The sequence below is a fragment of the Pholis gunnellus genome (assembly GCF_910591455.1).
Source record: "Pholis gunnellus genome assembly, chromosome: 17".
Classification (NCBI taxonomy): domain Eukaryota; kingdom Metazoa; phylum Chordata; class Actinopteri; order Perciformes; family Pholidae; genus Pholis; species Pholis gunnellus.
In genome coordinates, this window is record NC_136544.1 from 5,028,820 (window position 1) to 5,043,338 (window position 14,519).

Consider the following 14,519-nt stretch of genomic DNA (forward strand, 5'->3'; position numbering starts at 1 on the left):
TCAAGTTATATCGGAGGCATTTCTGATATTGGTATCGGTATCGGAACAACTCTCATGATGGGTATGATAAACTTGATGGAAATAATATTGAAACAAAAACCTACAAATGGTCATCTTTTTATGCATCTAGTTATGCATAAAATATTTGTGCTGCACAGTAGATGTGGCCTCTGATGTTTTTACAGTACAGTCGAGCTGATGGAACTTACAGTTTGTATTGGGGACCCTGCTGATCTCAGCACAACTGCAGTAGTCCTACTGCTCCCTCTACAGGACAAAGTGCAGACGAACCAGCAACCTATCATCTACTCCAGTATTCAGTGTTAAATCTTCATAGTTAAAGAAGTAAACGATTGTTAATAAAAACAACTATCCACTAATATTGTCTGGAACTCTGCTGAATGTCCCCACAGCGATCAATAATAAGAAAGCATTGTTTGTCCTTTTCAGTTTATTCCTGAATGTATGAAAAGAGAGCGACAACAATCACCAGCGTCATTAGATAAAGTGCACTTCATAAAAGCTGTCTCGTATTCTGTGAGACTCAATGGAAGCCTATCGACACGACCAGTTACATCACATCCTACTCAGTAATGCACATGATGATTCACAAGTTGCAGGCTTATTAATGCACACTATGACTCGGTAAATATATAGATATATATGTATAGATATATAGCTGTGCTAGCAATGGAATATGAACAACATTTTGGCTCACACTTATATTACAAAGCATGCTTCTGTTCATTACAAAACAAAACACACTGACAAAAACACGTACATGTAAACGCACTAATGTGCAGGAAAGTGTTGACTGAGAAGTTACCCAATAATGTGTAAGTTTCTGGCAAATGTATCTCAAATTCTGGCAGTGTTGAAGTTACAATCGGAGGCTTTGGTGGCTTGGTTCCACTCAATGGACCATTTGGCATTAATCTTTACGTCGTCAAGACTGTGAGAATCTCCCAAAGTCAAATGAAGAAATTGTTTCAGGAAATACACTTATGCGCTTTCTTGCCCAGAGTTAGACGAGAAGATTGGCACCGCTGTCATGGCTGTACTGTTGAATGTGAAGCTACAGCTAGCAGCCAGTTCGCTTAGCTTAGCACAAAGGCTTAAAGCTAGCCCGGCTCCTTAACCAGCTCCTGTGAAGTTCACTAATTAACATGTTGTATTTTGTTTGTTTAATCTTACTGCGTAACAACAATATGTGTTTTTTCGGTAGTTAGGAAGGTTACTGTGTCCGTCCCAAAAAACCAGTCCAGGACATTTGAGATATGAGATAAAAAATGTTAGTTCCTAACTTTATAGCTTTTACAGGTTGTGTCATCTTTGACGTAGCCAGGCTAGCTGTTCCCCACTGTCTCCAGTCTTTGTGCTAAGCTAAGCTAACCGGCTGCTGGCGTTAGCTTCATATTTACAATACAGACATGGGTGTGGCATCAATAGTCTTACTGCACTCTTGGCAAGGAAGTGAATTATAATTGAAGATATGATTTAAAAAAAAACGTTTTCCCAAAATGCCGCACTATTCCTGCTGTTTATGACTTAAGAACAGGTTAAAAAGAATTCTGACAATTGACCTTTCTTTTCCAGGGAGTTTGTTGTTGTAATACTCATTTCGGCCACAGGAGGCTGAAGTTCACCACTACTCCATCTTCTAAGTGAGACTAATAGCATTCGTGTTTTCTTCCAGTTGAGTTTTAGTTTCTCCGTGCAATCTAAACACAAGGCAAACATAGTGTGTGTTAGCAAGTAAAGTAAATTAAAACTCACGTGAAAGATTAGTCTTATTGAGAAAATTGGGCAGTGGTGCATGTCAGCCTCATGTGGCCGTAATGAGTATTAAAATAAACTTAGATGATTGATCACCAGAATTTTTTTTTTCTCAGTTGCCTCACCGGGCCTCTGTATGACCATCTTGAATTTACTATTAAAAATCTAATGATTTTGCAATATGAAATAGTGGCAGACACATTTTTTACCGAGGCAAACTTCGGAGGCAGACGGGTCAAAGTATGTGCAGTTTTCTAAAACATGTTAAACAAAAGATATTGTAATATCATCCAATGCTACCCCTGAAATCTGAAAATCACAGTGTCCACTTAAAATCTGTGAGTGGCTGGAACTGAGAAATGTGGCAGTGATCGCAGGAGTGAGGCCAAGAAAAGGGCACAAAGGAAAGGAACTAAGAGAGATGTAATATTCAGGATGTAAACACGCCGAGTAAATGCAGTGCACCTGGTTTTACACATTACAGCGTATGATCAGCACGCGGCACCACCAGTGTTACAATACTGTATGTTATGTTCGTGTCAAAGGTTTGCGTGTAGTATTTTCTACTGTACATACATAGTGCCATCAGCCTTAGTCTAAGACAGAATATCTTTCAATTTCCTCTACGCTCCCCTCTAGATCCTCCCCTCACAGATCTTTATTAAGCATACTTCTGCTCTCTCTTAGCTGCTTCATTTGTTCCAGCCGCTGGTTCAGCCGACAGAGCTGCCGAAGGAAGCCGTCGTTGGGTCCGATCTCTCGCTTGTGCCGCACCGTGGCCAGAGCGGCGTGGACGTTCATGTTGTGGCGAAGCATCAGGTAGGCTATGACCAAGGTGGGCGAGCGGCTGTAGCCTTCCCTGCAATGAACGTACACTTTACCTGGAGAGGACGAGAAGAGCGACCAAGGTCACAGCATCGTATCTGAAATATTGCTATTATTAGGGCTTGTTTTTTTTCAGTGGTAGTGGGAAAAAACTATAAACACAACATTGTTGTATCACCTTGGTATGGCTAACGTGTAACACTTTCAGCAGATACCGAGGAACATTAGCATTCATTTAGAAACAAAGTTGATTCGTTTTGTGTTTCAGGTCACAAGTTTAAGTGCAATATTGACTCTCCTTTCAGCTAAGTTTTGGTTTCCACCAACTCCAGCTGTTTAGCTGCTAAATGTCCCACATTTTCACCTAGCTAGCTGCTAACGTTGTGCTTCTGTTTATGCTAGGCAGGTACTGTCGCTTTGTAGCTTTGGTAATAAAAAAGCAAGATGAAAACACAACTATTTATCACCTTATAAAGTGATGGCTAACGTATATGTAGGCACTTGCCTATTTACACATCCAGCAGAATAGATTTGCATTGATTTAGCATCGTGTTTATGGCCTTTTTACAAAAGTAAGAGGCATATTCTCTCTCGTTTAGCTTTGTTTTGGTCTCCACCAACTCCTGAGGAAAAATATCTGACTCTTTAGCTGCTAAATGCTCCACTATGTTCACCATGTTCTGTGTGCTGTCTGGTATTTTCACTGAAAATAACAGCTTGCTGCAGCTGGAAACATGACCGATAAAAGCAGAGTTTAGGAAACAATAAGCTACACCGAGCTAAAAGGCTTTGTAGAAATAAAGGAAACAGCTCAAGTGATAGTCATCCGTGGGTTTGTCATGAGTGAATCCTTTCACATCACATATAGTCCTGTGATCCATTGGTTGTATACAAAATAAAGATTAGTACAGCTTTAATAATGACCTTCAATTGCAGCCTCTATCAGGACTGTAAGTATAATGATTCCCCAAACCAAAACATGCATTCCTTAATGTTTTTCCAACGGGGTCTTTGACATCCAGTTCACCTCGGCTCCGCTATCCTCTGACCTTTTCCATTTTTGTGCGCCAGCGCCTTCTCGATGAAGTCCGCTCCCTCTTCAAAGTACACGCTGATGTCGAAGTGGTCGGTGTCGCTGGCCGGCACGCCGTGGTAGACGATGCCTGTGCCGGCGTAGAACTCGGCGTCGGTGTTGACGTGCATGAAGGAGTTCCCCTCCGCGGCGTTCAGGATGTGGGTGATGCCCTGACGCTTCAGACGCATCGCGTTCATCGCCACGAACCTGCATCCGATTGGTAAGCAAAACAAATACACACCATAGAGTTTAGTTCACACATTCAAACGCTGAGTAAGATATCAAGCAAACTCAACACTCAACATGGTGCCTCCTATGGCAGATATTGTGGCAATTCCATTGGCATTAACTGATTTGGACCTTTAGACATTCCCTGTCTGGTAAATTACAAAAGTAAATCCAATATTCTCTCTCTTTTAGCTCTTTTAGGGTCTTTTAGCACCATCACTTGCAACCGCTATCAGCTCTGTCTTAAAATCCAATTCACAAAAGATACCGCGCAAATGATATTGAAGCGCAAACACGCCCATAAAGCTTTGCATCAGGTTGCAATTATTCAAGTGGAAAAGTATACATTTTGCCTTTGCGGCAAGAACATAGTAAGCAGAACAATGGCAGAGAGAAAGAGAAAAACTAAATATGATCTTAAAGTGACCACCAACTCTCTGAAGACGCTGATCATTTCACTGTAACTGCGTGTGGCTACTAGTGCTTGCACTGATTTTGCAATCAGGCTCATCCGGAAAGAAAAGAGCCAAATGTATGCATATTACAACATTTAAATATGCAAATAGCACGAGAGCTTTGCAGCACAGTTAGTGACCGTGCATTGCACCCTTTGCGGGGAGCTTTGAGAATGAGGTTTTTTTTCTCTTAATTGTGCAGGTTTAGGCAAAATCCTTTTTTGAATCCAACCCTCGGATTCTGGAAATTTGGGTCATGAACTGATGTGTGAAATCGGTGCAGAGCTCTTTTAATGAAGCTGTGAGCAAGCGTCAAAGTATTTTAATCACAATGTCTTTCTTCACATGAATCATTGTGTCTTGTGAGAACTAAATATAAATACAAATGTACTTAATAGCTACTACACGTAATGAAACTGAATAATAATCCTCCCTACACAGACAGCTGTTTCCTTCTGAACGTTACGTGTTTACTGAAAATGATCTTGCCTGCAACCGTGCTCATGAGGCGATGAGGCGTGGTGGGAACAAACCACCGTCATTAGTCACGCAGGTTACCTGCAGGGTAAGGAGCGCTTGATTTGATCCACCAGAGCATACACAAATCAAATGAAATCATTTGAAGAAGCAGAGGTTGTGTTTTTGACTGTTATACATGTTCAGCTGTGTCACAGTGAACTCAATTTGGAAACAAATCTCGCTCTTCAGATGTCTGTCTGTCCGCAATCACATAGAAGAAATAGATTATCTTCAACTCATGCAATCCCCTTTCTGCTCGATCTAACGGATCCCCGGTGTTGAAAAATGCATTATACGATAAATAATAACGTGAAAAAGATTTATAAAATAAATACATAAAAACAACAATTTGTGAAATGATTGAAGAAATTCTCTAAACTTTACTCATCATTATGAAATATTATTTAATCATTCATTTTCATAACTGAATTTAATTGGATATCATTTCTAATGTCAACAGTCACCCTTTTAAGGTAGCTACTGTTAGCTGGAGCAACAACAATGTCAAATTACTTCTGAATTGACCAGCTGATGTAAATAAACCCAATTTGATCAAGTACCTATAGCTGGCTTACTAGCCAGGCTTCCTTGTGAGTTTAGTTTTGGGGCTCCTTGGAATTAAATCTTTAATTTGTCTTCATCCCTCTTCCTTTTTCTTTCATACACATGCTCTCCACTCTTGCAGCAGAGATGTGCTGCTTCTCACTGTGAACCTCTGGTATTGCTCTGCCACTTGGCAGCTACTGCCTTTTAGATGTAGAGAGCTAAAAATAGCCTCCGCACGCTACTGAATCCAACGTCACGACTCGGCAACAGCAAAAAAAAAAAATAGTCTGCCAGGCTTCCAGACTGCACAGTGGAGCCCAATACATCAAAGCAGAAAAGCACCGGCTCTGAGAGAACAACGCGTGGGTGCATCACGCTCCTCTCGCCGCTAGGCCTTACAGAGCTGCTAATGTGTTTGTGAGGACACTTGCTCCAATATGACAGACACAAGTGTTTCTGCTCTGTCCATTATGACTCCTTTAGGAAGGCAGGCGGAACAAAAGGAGGCACCAGAGAGCTTTTTCTCTCCTGCAAATACACTGTGATGGTGTTTCTCTTTCAAAGCTTTGAGATCTGACCATTTAAAAAGTAAAACATCCATTTGCTTGTATAGGCCTGAAACATACAGGTCTATTCCAAGCTCGACTTACTGGACATGTTGGAGAGCTGCGATCGGCTTAAACATGGAGTCAATGATTCTGGAGAAAGATTACTGATATCCCCCCCTCTAGATTTATTTTATTTACCGTCCCTCTCAGGGGGCTACATTTAGGCGGTGCAGGCAAAGCGGCAGCACTGAGGCCCCTCTGGTGGAGGCTCTCAGAGAGACTAGGCCCTCCAACGATGCACTGTATTGGGCGGAGAACCTTGCTCAGCTCAGGAATAGGCCTGTGTTAAAAAACAACCTCAAGTTACTATAAAATTATGCCTTTTGCTACATAAACCCATCTCCTTCATGGTTTTATTTTATTTTGCAAAATAGTCAATAGTGATCTATAAAACATGCTTATTCTACAGAAACTATTCAGTGAAAAGAATAATCTCCTATTTTCTTTGTAATGTCTGTCATATATGCAATGATGACTGCTGGGTAATATGTATGTTAATGTTGTCCACTGTCAAGTCCTATTCTATTGTGTGATGAGACGATACCGTGCATACTAATGTCAGTAAGTAGCTGTAGGAACTATGGCAGAAAGGAAATAGTTCATATATGAAACTGCTCAGGTTTGTGGATTATCTCGAGTAATCTTCCAAGCTAAACCTAAACAGAACCTTCTTTGTAACCCGGTCTTGATTTCTGTTACATTGGAGAGAAAGCAGATATCCAGCAACACTAGGCAGGGTACACCAACACACTCTAGACTGATACACATCAGTGCAGGTAAGAGGAGAAATATGTAGTTTTGATTTGGGGGGGAGAACTGTCCCTTTAACTTCAGCAGAGACACAAAGAAGTCAGACCGTCTTCATGGCCGAAGTCTGGGGTGGTGAACGTGGCAGACAGGTGTCGGTTTACCGGTCCGACGGCTGCTCTGCTCTCCGTGCGCCTCCAGCGCGTCTCAACGCGGAGAGCGACTCAGTGTGGGGAAAGCAGAGACCCGCATGCAGGGCCGGTCCGAGCTTATAGGGGGGCCTAGCTCAGTGGTTCCCATGGAAGGGGTCCCGAGACAATTAAATAAATAAGAAAGAAAAATATATGTTTTCAGACATTAGTGATAAGTTCGGTTTAATAACAGTATTGCATTTGAAATGACCCTCTTCATTAGTTTTACATATACTGCATATATTCTCAACATCACCCGACTTCGTAGGCTATTTAAAACACCGGCACAAAGTATGTTGTCATGGCAACACATCACCCGTTGACTTGGAGACACAGAGGAGTCAGACATGGCAATTGCACAGATTGAATAGCAGAGCACTCAAATCAACAGGGCACTAACAGGTAGAGCACACAAGCTATTTTTGGATCCTCCTCCACCCCTGCCAGGTCTGCCTTCGTCTGTCTCCGCTCTATTTTGCCTCCTCCATCTCTTTCTGTCTGACACGCGCTGCCTCCATGATCTGATGTCAGACAGTCAGCCTCGAACAAGGGAAATAAAGTATAAAATAACCTATATTCACATAGAAACTCCCCATGAAAAGCAGACAGTAATTATGATACAGCAGTGAGTTCCTGCAGACCAGACTGAGAATCATGGCATTAATTATACATCATCTCTAGATGGTTCTAACACATGTAGGCTCTTATGGTGTTCTTGGGAACTATATAATATATATATATATATATATATATATATATATATATATATATATATATATATAGCAAAAGGCTAAAATGTTATATTCATTCTATAGTTATATTTGTGTGTATATGTATATATATACATATTCCCTTAAATGATTTCAATGGTGATACTGCAGGTTACTCTATTGTGTCATCTATTGTGGTATAATATATTCATAACCATAGTTTTGATGCAGTTGTCGTATAATATCGTATCACTGCATTAATAGACTGTAACAGGATAATTAGTGGTTCTTAAATAGGTAATAATTGTTTCGATTGCGGTCAATGGCAAAAGCGTCTAGATGGGGATTGTTCGTGCTGCGTGACCGGAATGATCGAGCGACATGTCGGGCTAATAACATGTGTGGCGCAATGAAAACAACGACTCACGCGTTGCCCACGTAGATCCGCGGGTAGACCTCGTGGAAGTGTTTGGTCGGCCAGCTGTACAAGCCGCTGTCGTCCGTCAGCAAATCATTGAGCTGCTGGAGAGTCACCTCGAAGCTCGGCATGTTGTCGAGCCGCTCCGGAGACGCGCTCATCACCGGTTGGCTGTGTTTGTTCTTCATGGCCGAAGTCTGGGGTGGCGAACGTGGCAGACAGGTGTCGGTTTACCGGTCCGACGGCTGCTCTGCTCTCCGTGCGCCTCCAGCGCGTCTCAACGCGGAGAGCGACTCAGTGTGGGGAAAGCAGAGACCCGCATGCAGGGCCGGTCCGAGCTTATAGGGGGGCCTAGCTCAGTGGTTCCCATCGAAGGGGTCCCGAGACAATTAAATAAATAAGAAAGAAAAATATATGTTTTTAGACATTAGTGATAAGTTCGGTTTAATAACAGTATTGCATTTGAAATTACCCTCTTCATTGACATCTTAGTTTTACACATACTGCATATATTCTCAATATCACCCGACTTCAGGGGCTATTTTTTCAACTTTCTCTTTTAACTCGATCCCCTTAAAACACCGGCACAAAGTATGTTGTTATGGCAAAAACATCACCCGTTGACTTAAAGTTCTGTAAGATTCAGGTGTAGACGTTGGTCTCTCATGATTGTTTTTTGCATTTATTTTCGGCGTTTGTGTTTTATTTATTTATGAAGCTGCAGAACGTTTCTCCTAACGGAAATGTTTTGGGCCTCTGTCGCCCGTTTGCCCTTGTCGGCCAGTCAAGGAAGTCAATGGAAAGACGCGAGTGGACACAAATTCACCTGGGGCGGTGTGATATGACACAAAGACGTATCCGTGGGAATGTAAAAATGCTGCAGTTTGAGTAAAATAACTTGCACATATCCTGGGGCTTTATTAATCTGCTTCATAAACGTACAGAGATGAGAGGAAACAGGAGAGAGACTGGAGGGAAATAAGAAAAAGAACCAGAGTTTCTGTTGAGTCTGAGATCTGTGCGTTCGTTGCTATCTAGCTGCTAACGTCTGTAGCCTACAGTCGGTACATTGGCTGTTTGAGGCGGATAATCACTAACAGCCCCGTGGTAACATTTTTTGCGTTGTGCAATGACTCTTTAAGTATTCAGCATCGTCTCCTTCAACACATCTTGATCTCATTTGACAATATTGCTGCGTTATCCTGCCGAGAGTAATTCAGCTGCGACACAGCTTCACCTTCACTGTTCCGTTGTTCGTGTCAAACTGTGTTGAGGGCTGAAATGTATCCTCACTACACTGTCCCTATCTTACTACTGAGCATATTGAAAAGTCCCATTAGTATATGTTTGAAATGCAGATAATGTAAATGTCGCCATGCCGTGAAAAGTTACAAAAAATGTTTCAAAAACTGAAAAATGGAATTGAACACATTTTCTTCAAAGCACCCACTTTGACATTTGTATCAATTTATCAATCAAGCAAATATCAGATTATGGTGCAATTGGTTATCATGCTCTCCCACCTCTACACACATATAATCCACCTGTAATGTATTATGCTTTTTTTTAAAACAATTTAACTAGTGTACATGTGTGCTTTAACACATGATCGATGGCTAATGTGGTACTCCATTGATTCAACATTGCATTTCCACAGAGTCGATGGGCTCACAAGAGACAGACAAAGAATTTTACTGTGCAAGAGGTGATTTTTATTGATGACCAGGAATATTGAAATTGATAAGCGTTTCACCCTCAAGAAAGTGAGATTAAATCTAAAGTGCAAATGCTGCAGTAGGGCGCAAGTTAGGGAGAGAAGGCCTTTCTCCACCGAAGCCTCCCAGTGTGAAGAAAGACTTGGAGAGTTGGCTGGTGGAGGGATCTCTCATGTCACACCCTTCTTGCCGCCACACACAAGTAACAAGCTTTTAGAAGAAAGGCAAGACTGGAGGAGTAACAGGAGAGATGGCACACCGGTTTACCGCTGCCTTGGAGCACGATATGGTCAGCTCGTAATGCCAGACCAGCTGGAACCATCCGGGGAAGTTCGTGAGCCGTGCTTCGTCCTCATTAGCAAAACAGTGTGAGCCTTTAGGTTCACTGGGCGGCTCCCCTGCCTAGTTATTAACCACCTTTAACAATAAAGAAGCTGTTTCGGAAGAACAGCGTTTTTTTTCAAATTTACAAGGGAAAAGTTTCTCAAGTGCTAAAACGTCACAATATCTCAGCGTCTATACATTCTATTCATTCCAATTGGACTGATGCACCGTGATGACTAAAGGTGTTCAAATGAAATAAGATGTCCTGCGTGTGCCGTGTAACTCCTCCTCATCTTCACCTTCTGGAAGCTCAGAATGACAACTACTTATTAATTAGGATATTAGCTCAGATAGCAGATTCCCAGCACGCGCTAAGCTACGGTTGGTAGGATTTGAGACACATCAAGCCGGCTGCCTCCCTTTCTAGCACATCTCCGGTAGCATTTCTGCTGCCCGGCAGCGCAATATTTTCAGGAAGCTGTCAATCTTGTGGGAGTCGCGGCGGAAGCAGGACAACAGGAAATTGAAGTTGATCAATTGGGAAATCCTGTCCTGGCCGATTTCGTTGCCTCCCATGTAGGGCAGCAAGGAGATGGTCTGAGCTCCTGGACCCATCTGGGAGAGAAAGGAGGCAGGGAAAGGGAGTTGGAGGGATTGGGATGTGGGGGGAAAACACAAATAATGAAATATTGGCATTGTATGTTTCCGCAAACCACAGGTACGTAAGATCTAAATAAGTTCCATATCAACATTTCTACATCAGTGTAATAGTGTTATAACTGCTTATACCACTCTTGCTGCTTCGAAACTGCCTTCTCAATTACGTTTATGTTTGGGCGACAAAGCTACTTGGTTAGGTTTAGTAAAAGATTGTGGTTTGGGTTCACATGGAGCACGAACACCAGTCTCCTGGGAGGAATTCACATTTGACCCACCGACCTCCTCTGGAGTTGCACAGACTTTAATTAAACGTAATTATGATACGTCAAAAACAAAAGTAAAGTGAGAGAAATTACACTCAATCCCAACATAATTGACAATGCAGTTTTGCTGAACAGAAATTTAGGATTTAGATCAGGCTGAGGAAATCTGGCTTAAAACAGATTTTCTATTAACATTATAAGAAGACCTTTTTCGACTGCAGGACTTCCCGAGGGCCTCAGAACCTTTTGCAATGGGCTGAAGGAACCTTTTTGTTCCTTGAAAAGTACTCCCAGGACCAAAATTATTTCCAGGAACCTCAAACACGGCTATTGAATACAAGAGCAAAACGGCATGTGTGTCTTCCCACACTTGCACACCTTGCCAGATAGGACGTTCAGGCCGTCTCCCAGACTCTTGGAGTGCTCCTGCAGCTCCTGGATCTTGTTGAATATGGCGCCTTGGGCCGGGTGAGGCAGGGTGTTGGCAGAGGTGGACAGAGCCACCAGCGGGTCCTCCCAGGCTTGGAGCAGGGAGCGAGCCAGTGACAACAGGTCCGACTCCTGGGAAAAGAAGCCAAACAGGTGATAGTAAGATACAACATGCTGAAGGGTAACTGGGGAAACAAGGGATCGGAAATTAATTCAACCCATTCTCACCCCCAACTCGTCGCATGCGGACGCTTGGTCAGGACCGCTTGGCGTCGCTCAGGTTTAGGCAAAGACACTTTGTTAGGTTGAGTAAAAGATCGTGGTTTCGGTTACAACAAGTACATTTGTTGCGTAGCTTCAGTAATGAAGACTATGTTATGAAATCTAAGTACGTTACCTAACTTAAAACTCTAGAAATGCTCATTCATTTTCATGCTGTTATTCTGGAATCAGGTAGATTTTTGCAAGACTTTCAAATTAGCGTTTGATCGCAACTGGGTCTGCCTTGGTTGTCATATAAAGCACACATTTATCGTGTTGATCTTTCAGATTGGCAACCCAATTGTTTTGCTGCAAATTGCTTTAAATTAGAAGAAATATGACGCTTATCTTAACCCCCCTTTTCAGAACACCTTCAGCGATCGCTCCAGCTGTTTGGGTGAAAGCTGAGATGGCTCATTTAAAACTTCACTCAAGCCTCGACTGATATCACAACGACTCGATGAGTTCGTCTTCCCAGGAGATGGGACAGTCAGAAACGTTGCATGTATGTACAGTAACTCACTGATACTTGAAGAGCTTGCTCCTTGTCATTGGGTGTCTGCAGAGAGGAGGTGTGGCACATTGAGGGGCGGGGCATGATCACCCGGCCCGTAGAAGGGAAATGAGAGTCCTGGGGGGGGGGGGGGGTTAGCGGATGATTATTATATTGTCTCATGTTGTTTTTCATTCTCACTGTGCTGGATACTTGACCCAACTAGACTTGCATGCGAGTACAATGGGTATAACACAATTCAAGGCAATCAGGAAGCCAAGAGCTGGTTTGACATGTATGTTTGGTAAAGCCCGGATACTGACCAGGTCCTGGGTGAGAGTGGTGCTGAGGGAGTGCAGTTTGTCGGAGCCCTGAGAGGCTCGGTCGAGCAGGTCCCTGATGGGGATGGCACCGCACGCTGCCACCATGTACAACACTACGGAGCACAGGAAAGGGACAGAGACGGAACAGTTTTTCAACTTCTCAAAGTCAAACCTGTTTGTACTGTAAAGCCAAATATCGCATTCTCTCTCTCAATGGACTTTTACAGATCCACACCAGCCACAGCCCACACGGTGAGAACTGAAACACTCCAATGAGCTGAAAGTGTTATTTCTCTTACATGGTTCATTTTATATAACCATTTTAGATACCGTATGACAGCAAAATAGGTTAGCTTATCCTAACCGGCAGCTGTAATTGATGGGCATGATATTTCAGTATCTTCTACACCTCTTCATTGTATTTTTGAATGAATTTTGTTGGATTAAGAAGTCTTTTAGTGGTATACGATTGCCCGACCAATACTAGATTTTTGAGGTTGATAAAGAAACCAAAGTTTTAAAGTTTAAAAAATGAAATATTGTAGCACCTCTGTAGCCGAAGGGTTACAGCGCATGCCACATAATCGCAATGTCCCCAGTTCGATTCCAGCCGCCTTTGTTGCATGTCACAACACTTTCTCTCTCTCTCTCCCCCATTTCCTCTCTGCCTCTACGCTTTCATCTGTCCAATAAATGGCCGATATTCGTTTCTGTTTCATACAAACACATAATACCAACAAATATTTGAGATAAGCGTCACTTAAATCTGGTTATTGAAAATCTTAGTCGATATATGTGGTTGATATCTGTACTAAATGGGACATTTTACAGTGTGAAAATAAATTTATTCTGCAATTTCTTGTTGTTTGTCATACAAATATACTGCCCGTGATGAGCTAAGGGCCCGGCTGATTTATCATCTAAATGCAATGTTTAAAATCTCTGTTTCCAGCAATTTTGATTCGATATTTTTGGTGTGCAGATTTTTTGCACGCCCTGATTTCCACTATATAAAAATCTATTAACATGGTAAAAATAGATGCATTTCTTATTAATTTTGGTGTATAGTTTAGATCCCGGACAAAAAACAAGGAATGCTAATAACTTCATATACAGACAAAGTAGACAAGCTGAGCTCATCTCACCTATCATGAAGAGTTTGCTTCCATTGGTTCCTCTGCTGTGAGCCATCTCTCTTCTTCTGCTTCCTGTCCGTCTGTATCTCGTCGCTGCGTCTTTCTCTTGCTCCATTTGGCCTCCATTTTATAGTCCCTTGGCTTCGGCGGTTTGGTTATGCAGCACCGTGTGCTGATTGTTTGGGAACTTGTTCGTAATGAGAAACATGGTCAAGGAGATTTGAATGGATGCAACAGGAGTGTGTGTGTGTGTGTGTGCGTGTGTGTGTTGTGGGCGACGTGGAAAAAGTTGCTCCCCGATCTTAATTAGATGGATGAATAAAAACAGTGACGCTCACACGATGTTTGGTAATGACGCTGCGTCCTAATTCATTGCGGCATCATTGGATGGTCAAAGTGCTGACGACCATGCGGGTCCATAACTGACCTGAACTTTCCATAGTTACAGTGTGGGCCACTTTCCTCACCTGCTACCTGCGTGCTCAAACCAGTAGGTAAAAAAAAAAAGAGATCCTCGTTCTAAATCCACTTAAAATAGAGACAGGTTCTCCCTCAAGACCTGCTGGTTTGAATAGAAAAAGTATAGTGACAGAGCAGCTTCAGCAGTACTTGCCCTTCATTTAAATCCATTTCTGTCATATTTCATTGATGTCTAATTGTGCCGTATTGGCTTTTTTTTAACCTCCTAAAATTCTATGAAGTCTTTGAGAGTGTAATCCTGTAGATAGTGAACCTGCATATAAGGGTTGTATGTGTATCGAAGTCTAACTGATTACATAACAGACCTCAACCTCTTTTTTGTGGGTATAACTATCCA

General features: G+C 42.3%; 2 protein-coding genes across 2 annotated transcripts; both read right to left on the reverse strand.

The window, feature by feature from the left end:
- Positions 1–482: 482 nt before the first annotated feature.
- Positions 483–8,269, reverse strand: LOC306709730 (dual specificity protein phosphatase 3-like). The gene is made up of 3 exons (XM_079177995.1): positions 8,108–8,269; positions 3,651–3,883; positions 483–2,657 (listed from the first exon to the last, which is right to left on the reverse strand). The coding sequence occupies exons 1-3, from the start codon at positions 8,257–8,259 to the stop codon at positions 2,425–2,427; spliced, it is 618 nt and encodes a 205-aa protein (XP_079034121.1). The 5' UTR covers positions 8,260–8,269; the 3' UTR covers positions 483–2,424.
- A 2,291-nt stretch (positions 8,270–10,560) lies between these two features.
- prl (prolactin) lies at positions 10,561–13,757 on the reverse strand (the record flags this gene model as incomplete). Its single annotated transcript, XM_079178421.1, has 5 exons — positions 10,561–10,752; positions 11,439–11,621; positions 12,274–12,381; positions 12,567–12,679; positions 13,712–13,757. The coding sequence occupies 5 exons, from the start codon at positions 13,755–13,757 to the stop codon at positions 10,561–10,563; spliced, it is 642 nt and encodes a 213-aa protein (XP_079034547.1).
- Between the last annotated feature and the right edge of the window lie 762 nt (positions 13,758–14,519).

Coding starts and splice junctions, on each gene's coding strand:
- LOC306709730 (XM_079177995.1), bottom strand. CDS start 8,259: ATGAGCGCGTCTCCGGAGCGGCTCGACAACATGCCGAGCTTCGAGGTG. Junction 3,884..8,107: donor CGGATCTACGTGGGCAACGC/GTGAGTCGTTGT, acceptor AATCGGATGCAG/GTTCGTGGCGATGAACGCGA. Junction 2,658..3,650: donor GGCGCACAAAAATGGAAAAG/GTCAGAGGATAG, acceptor CGTCCTCTCCAG/GTAAAGTGTACGTTCATTGC.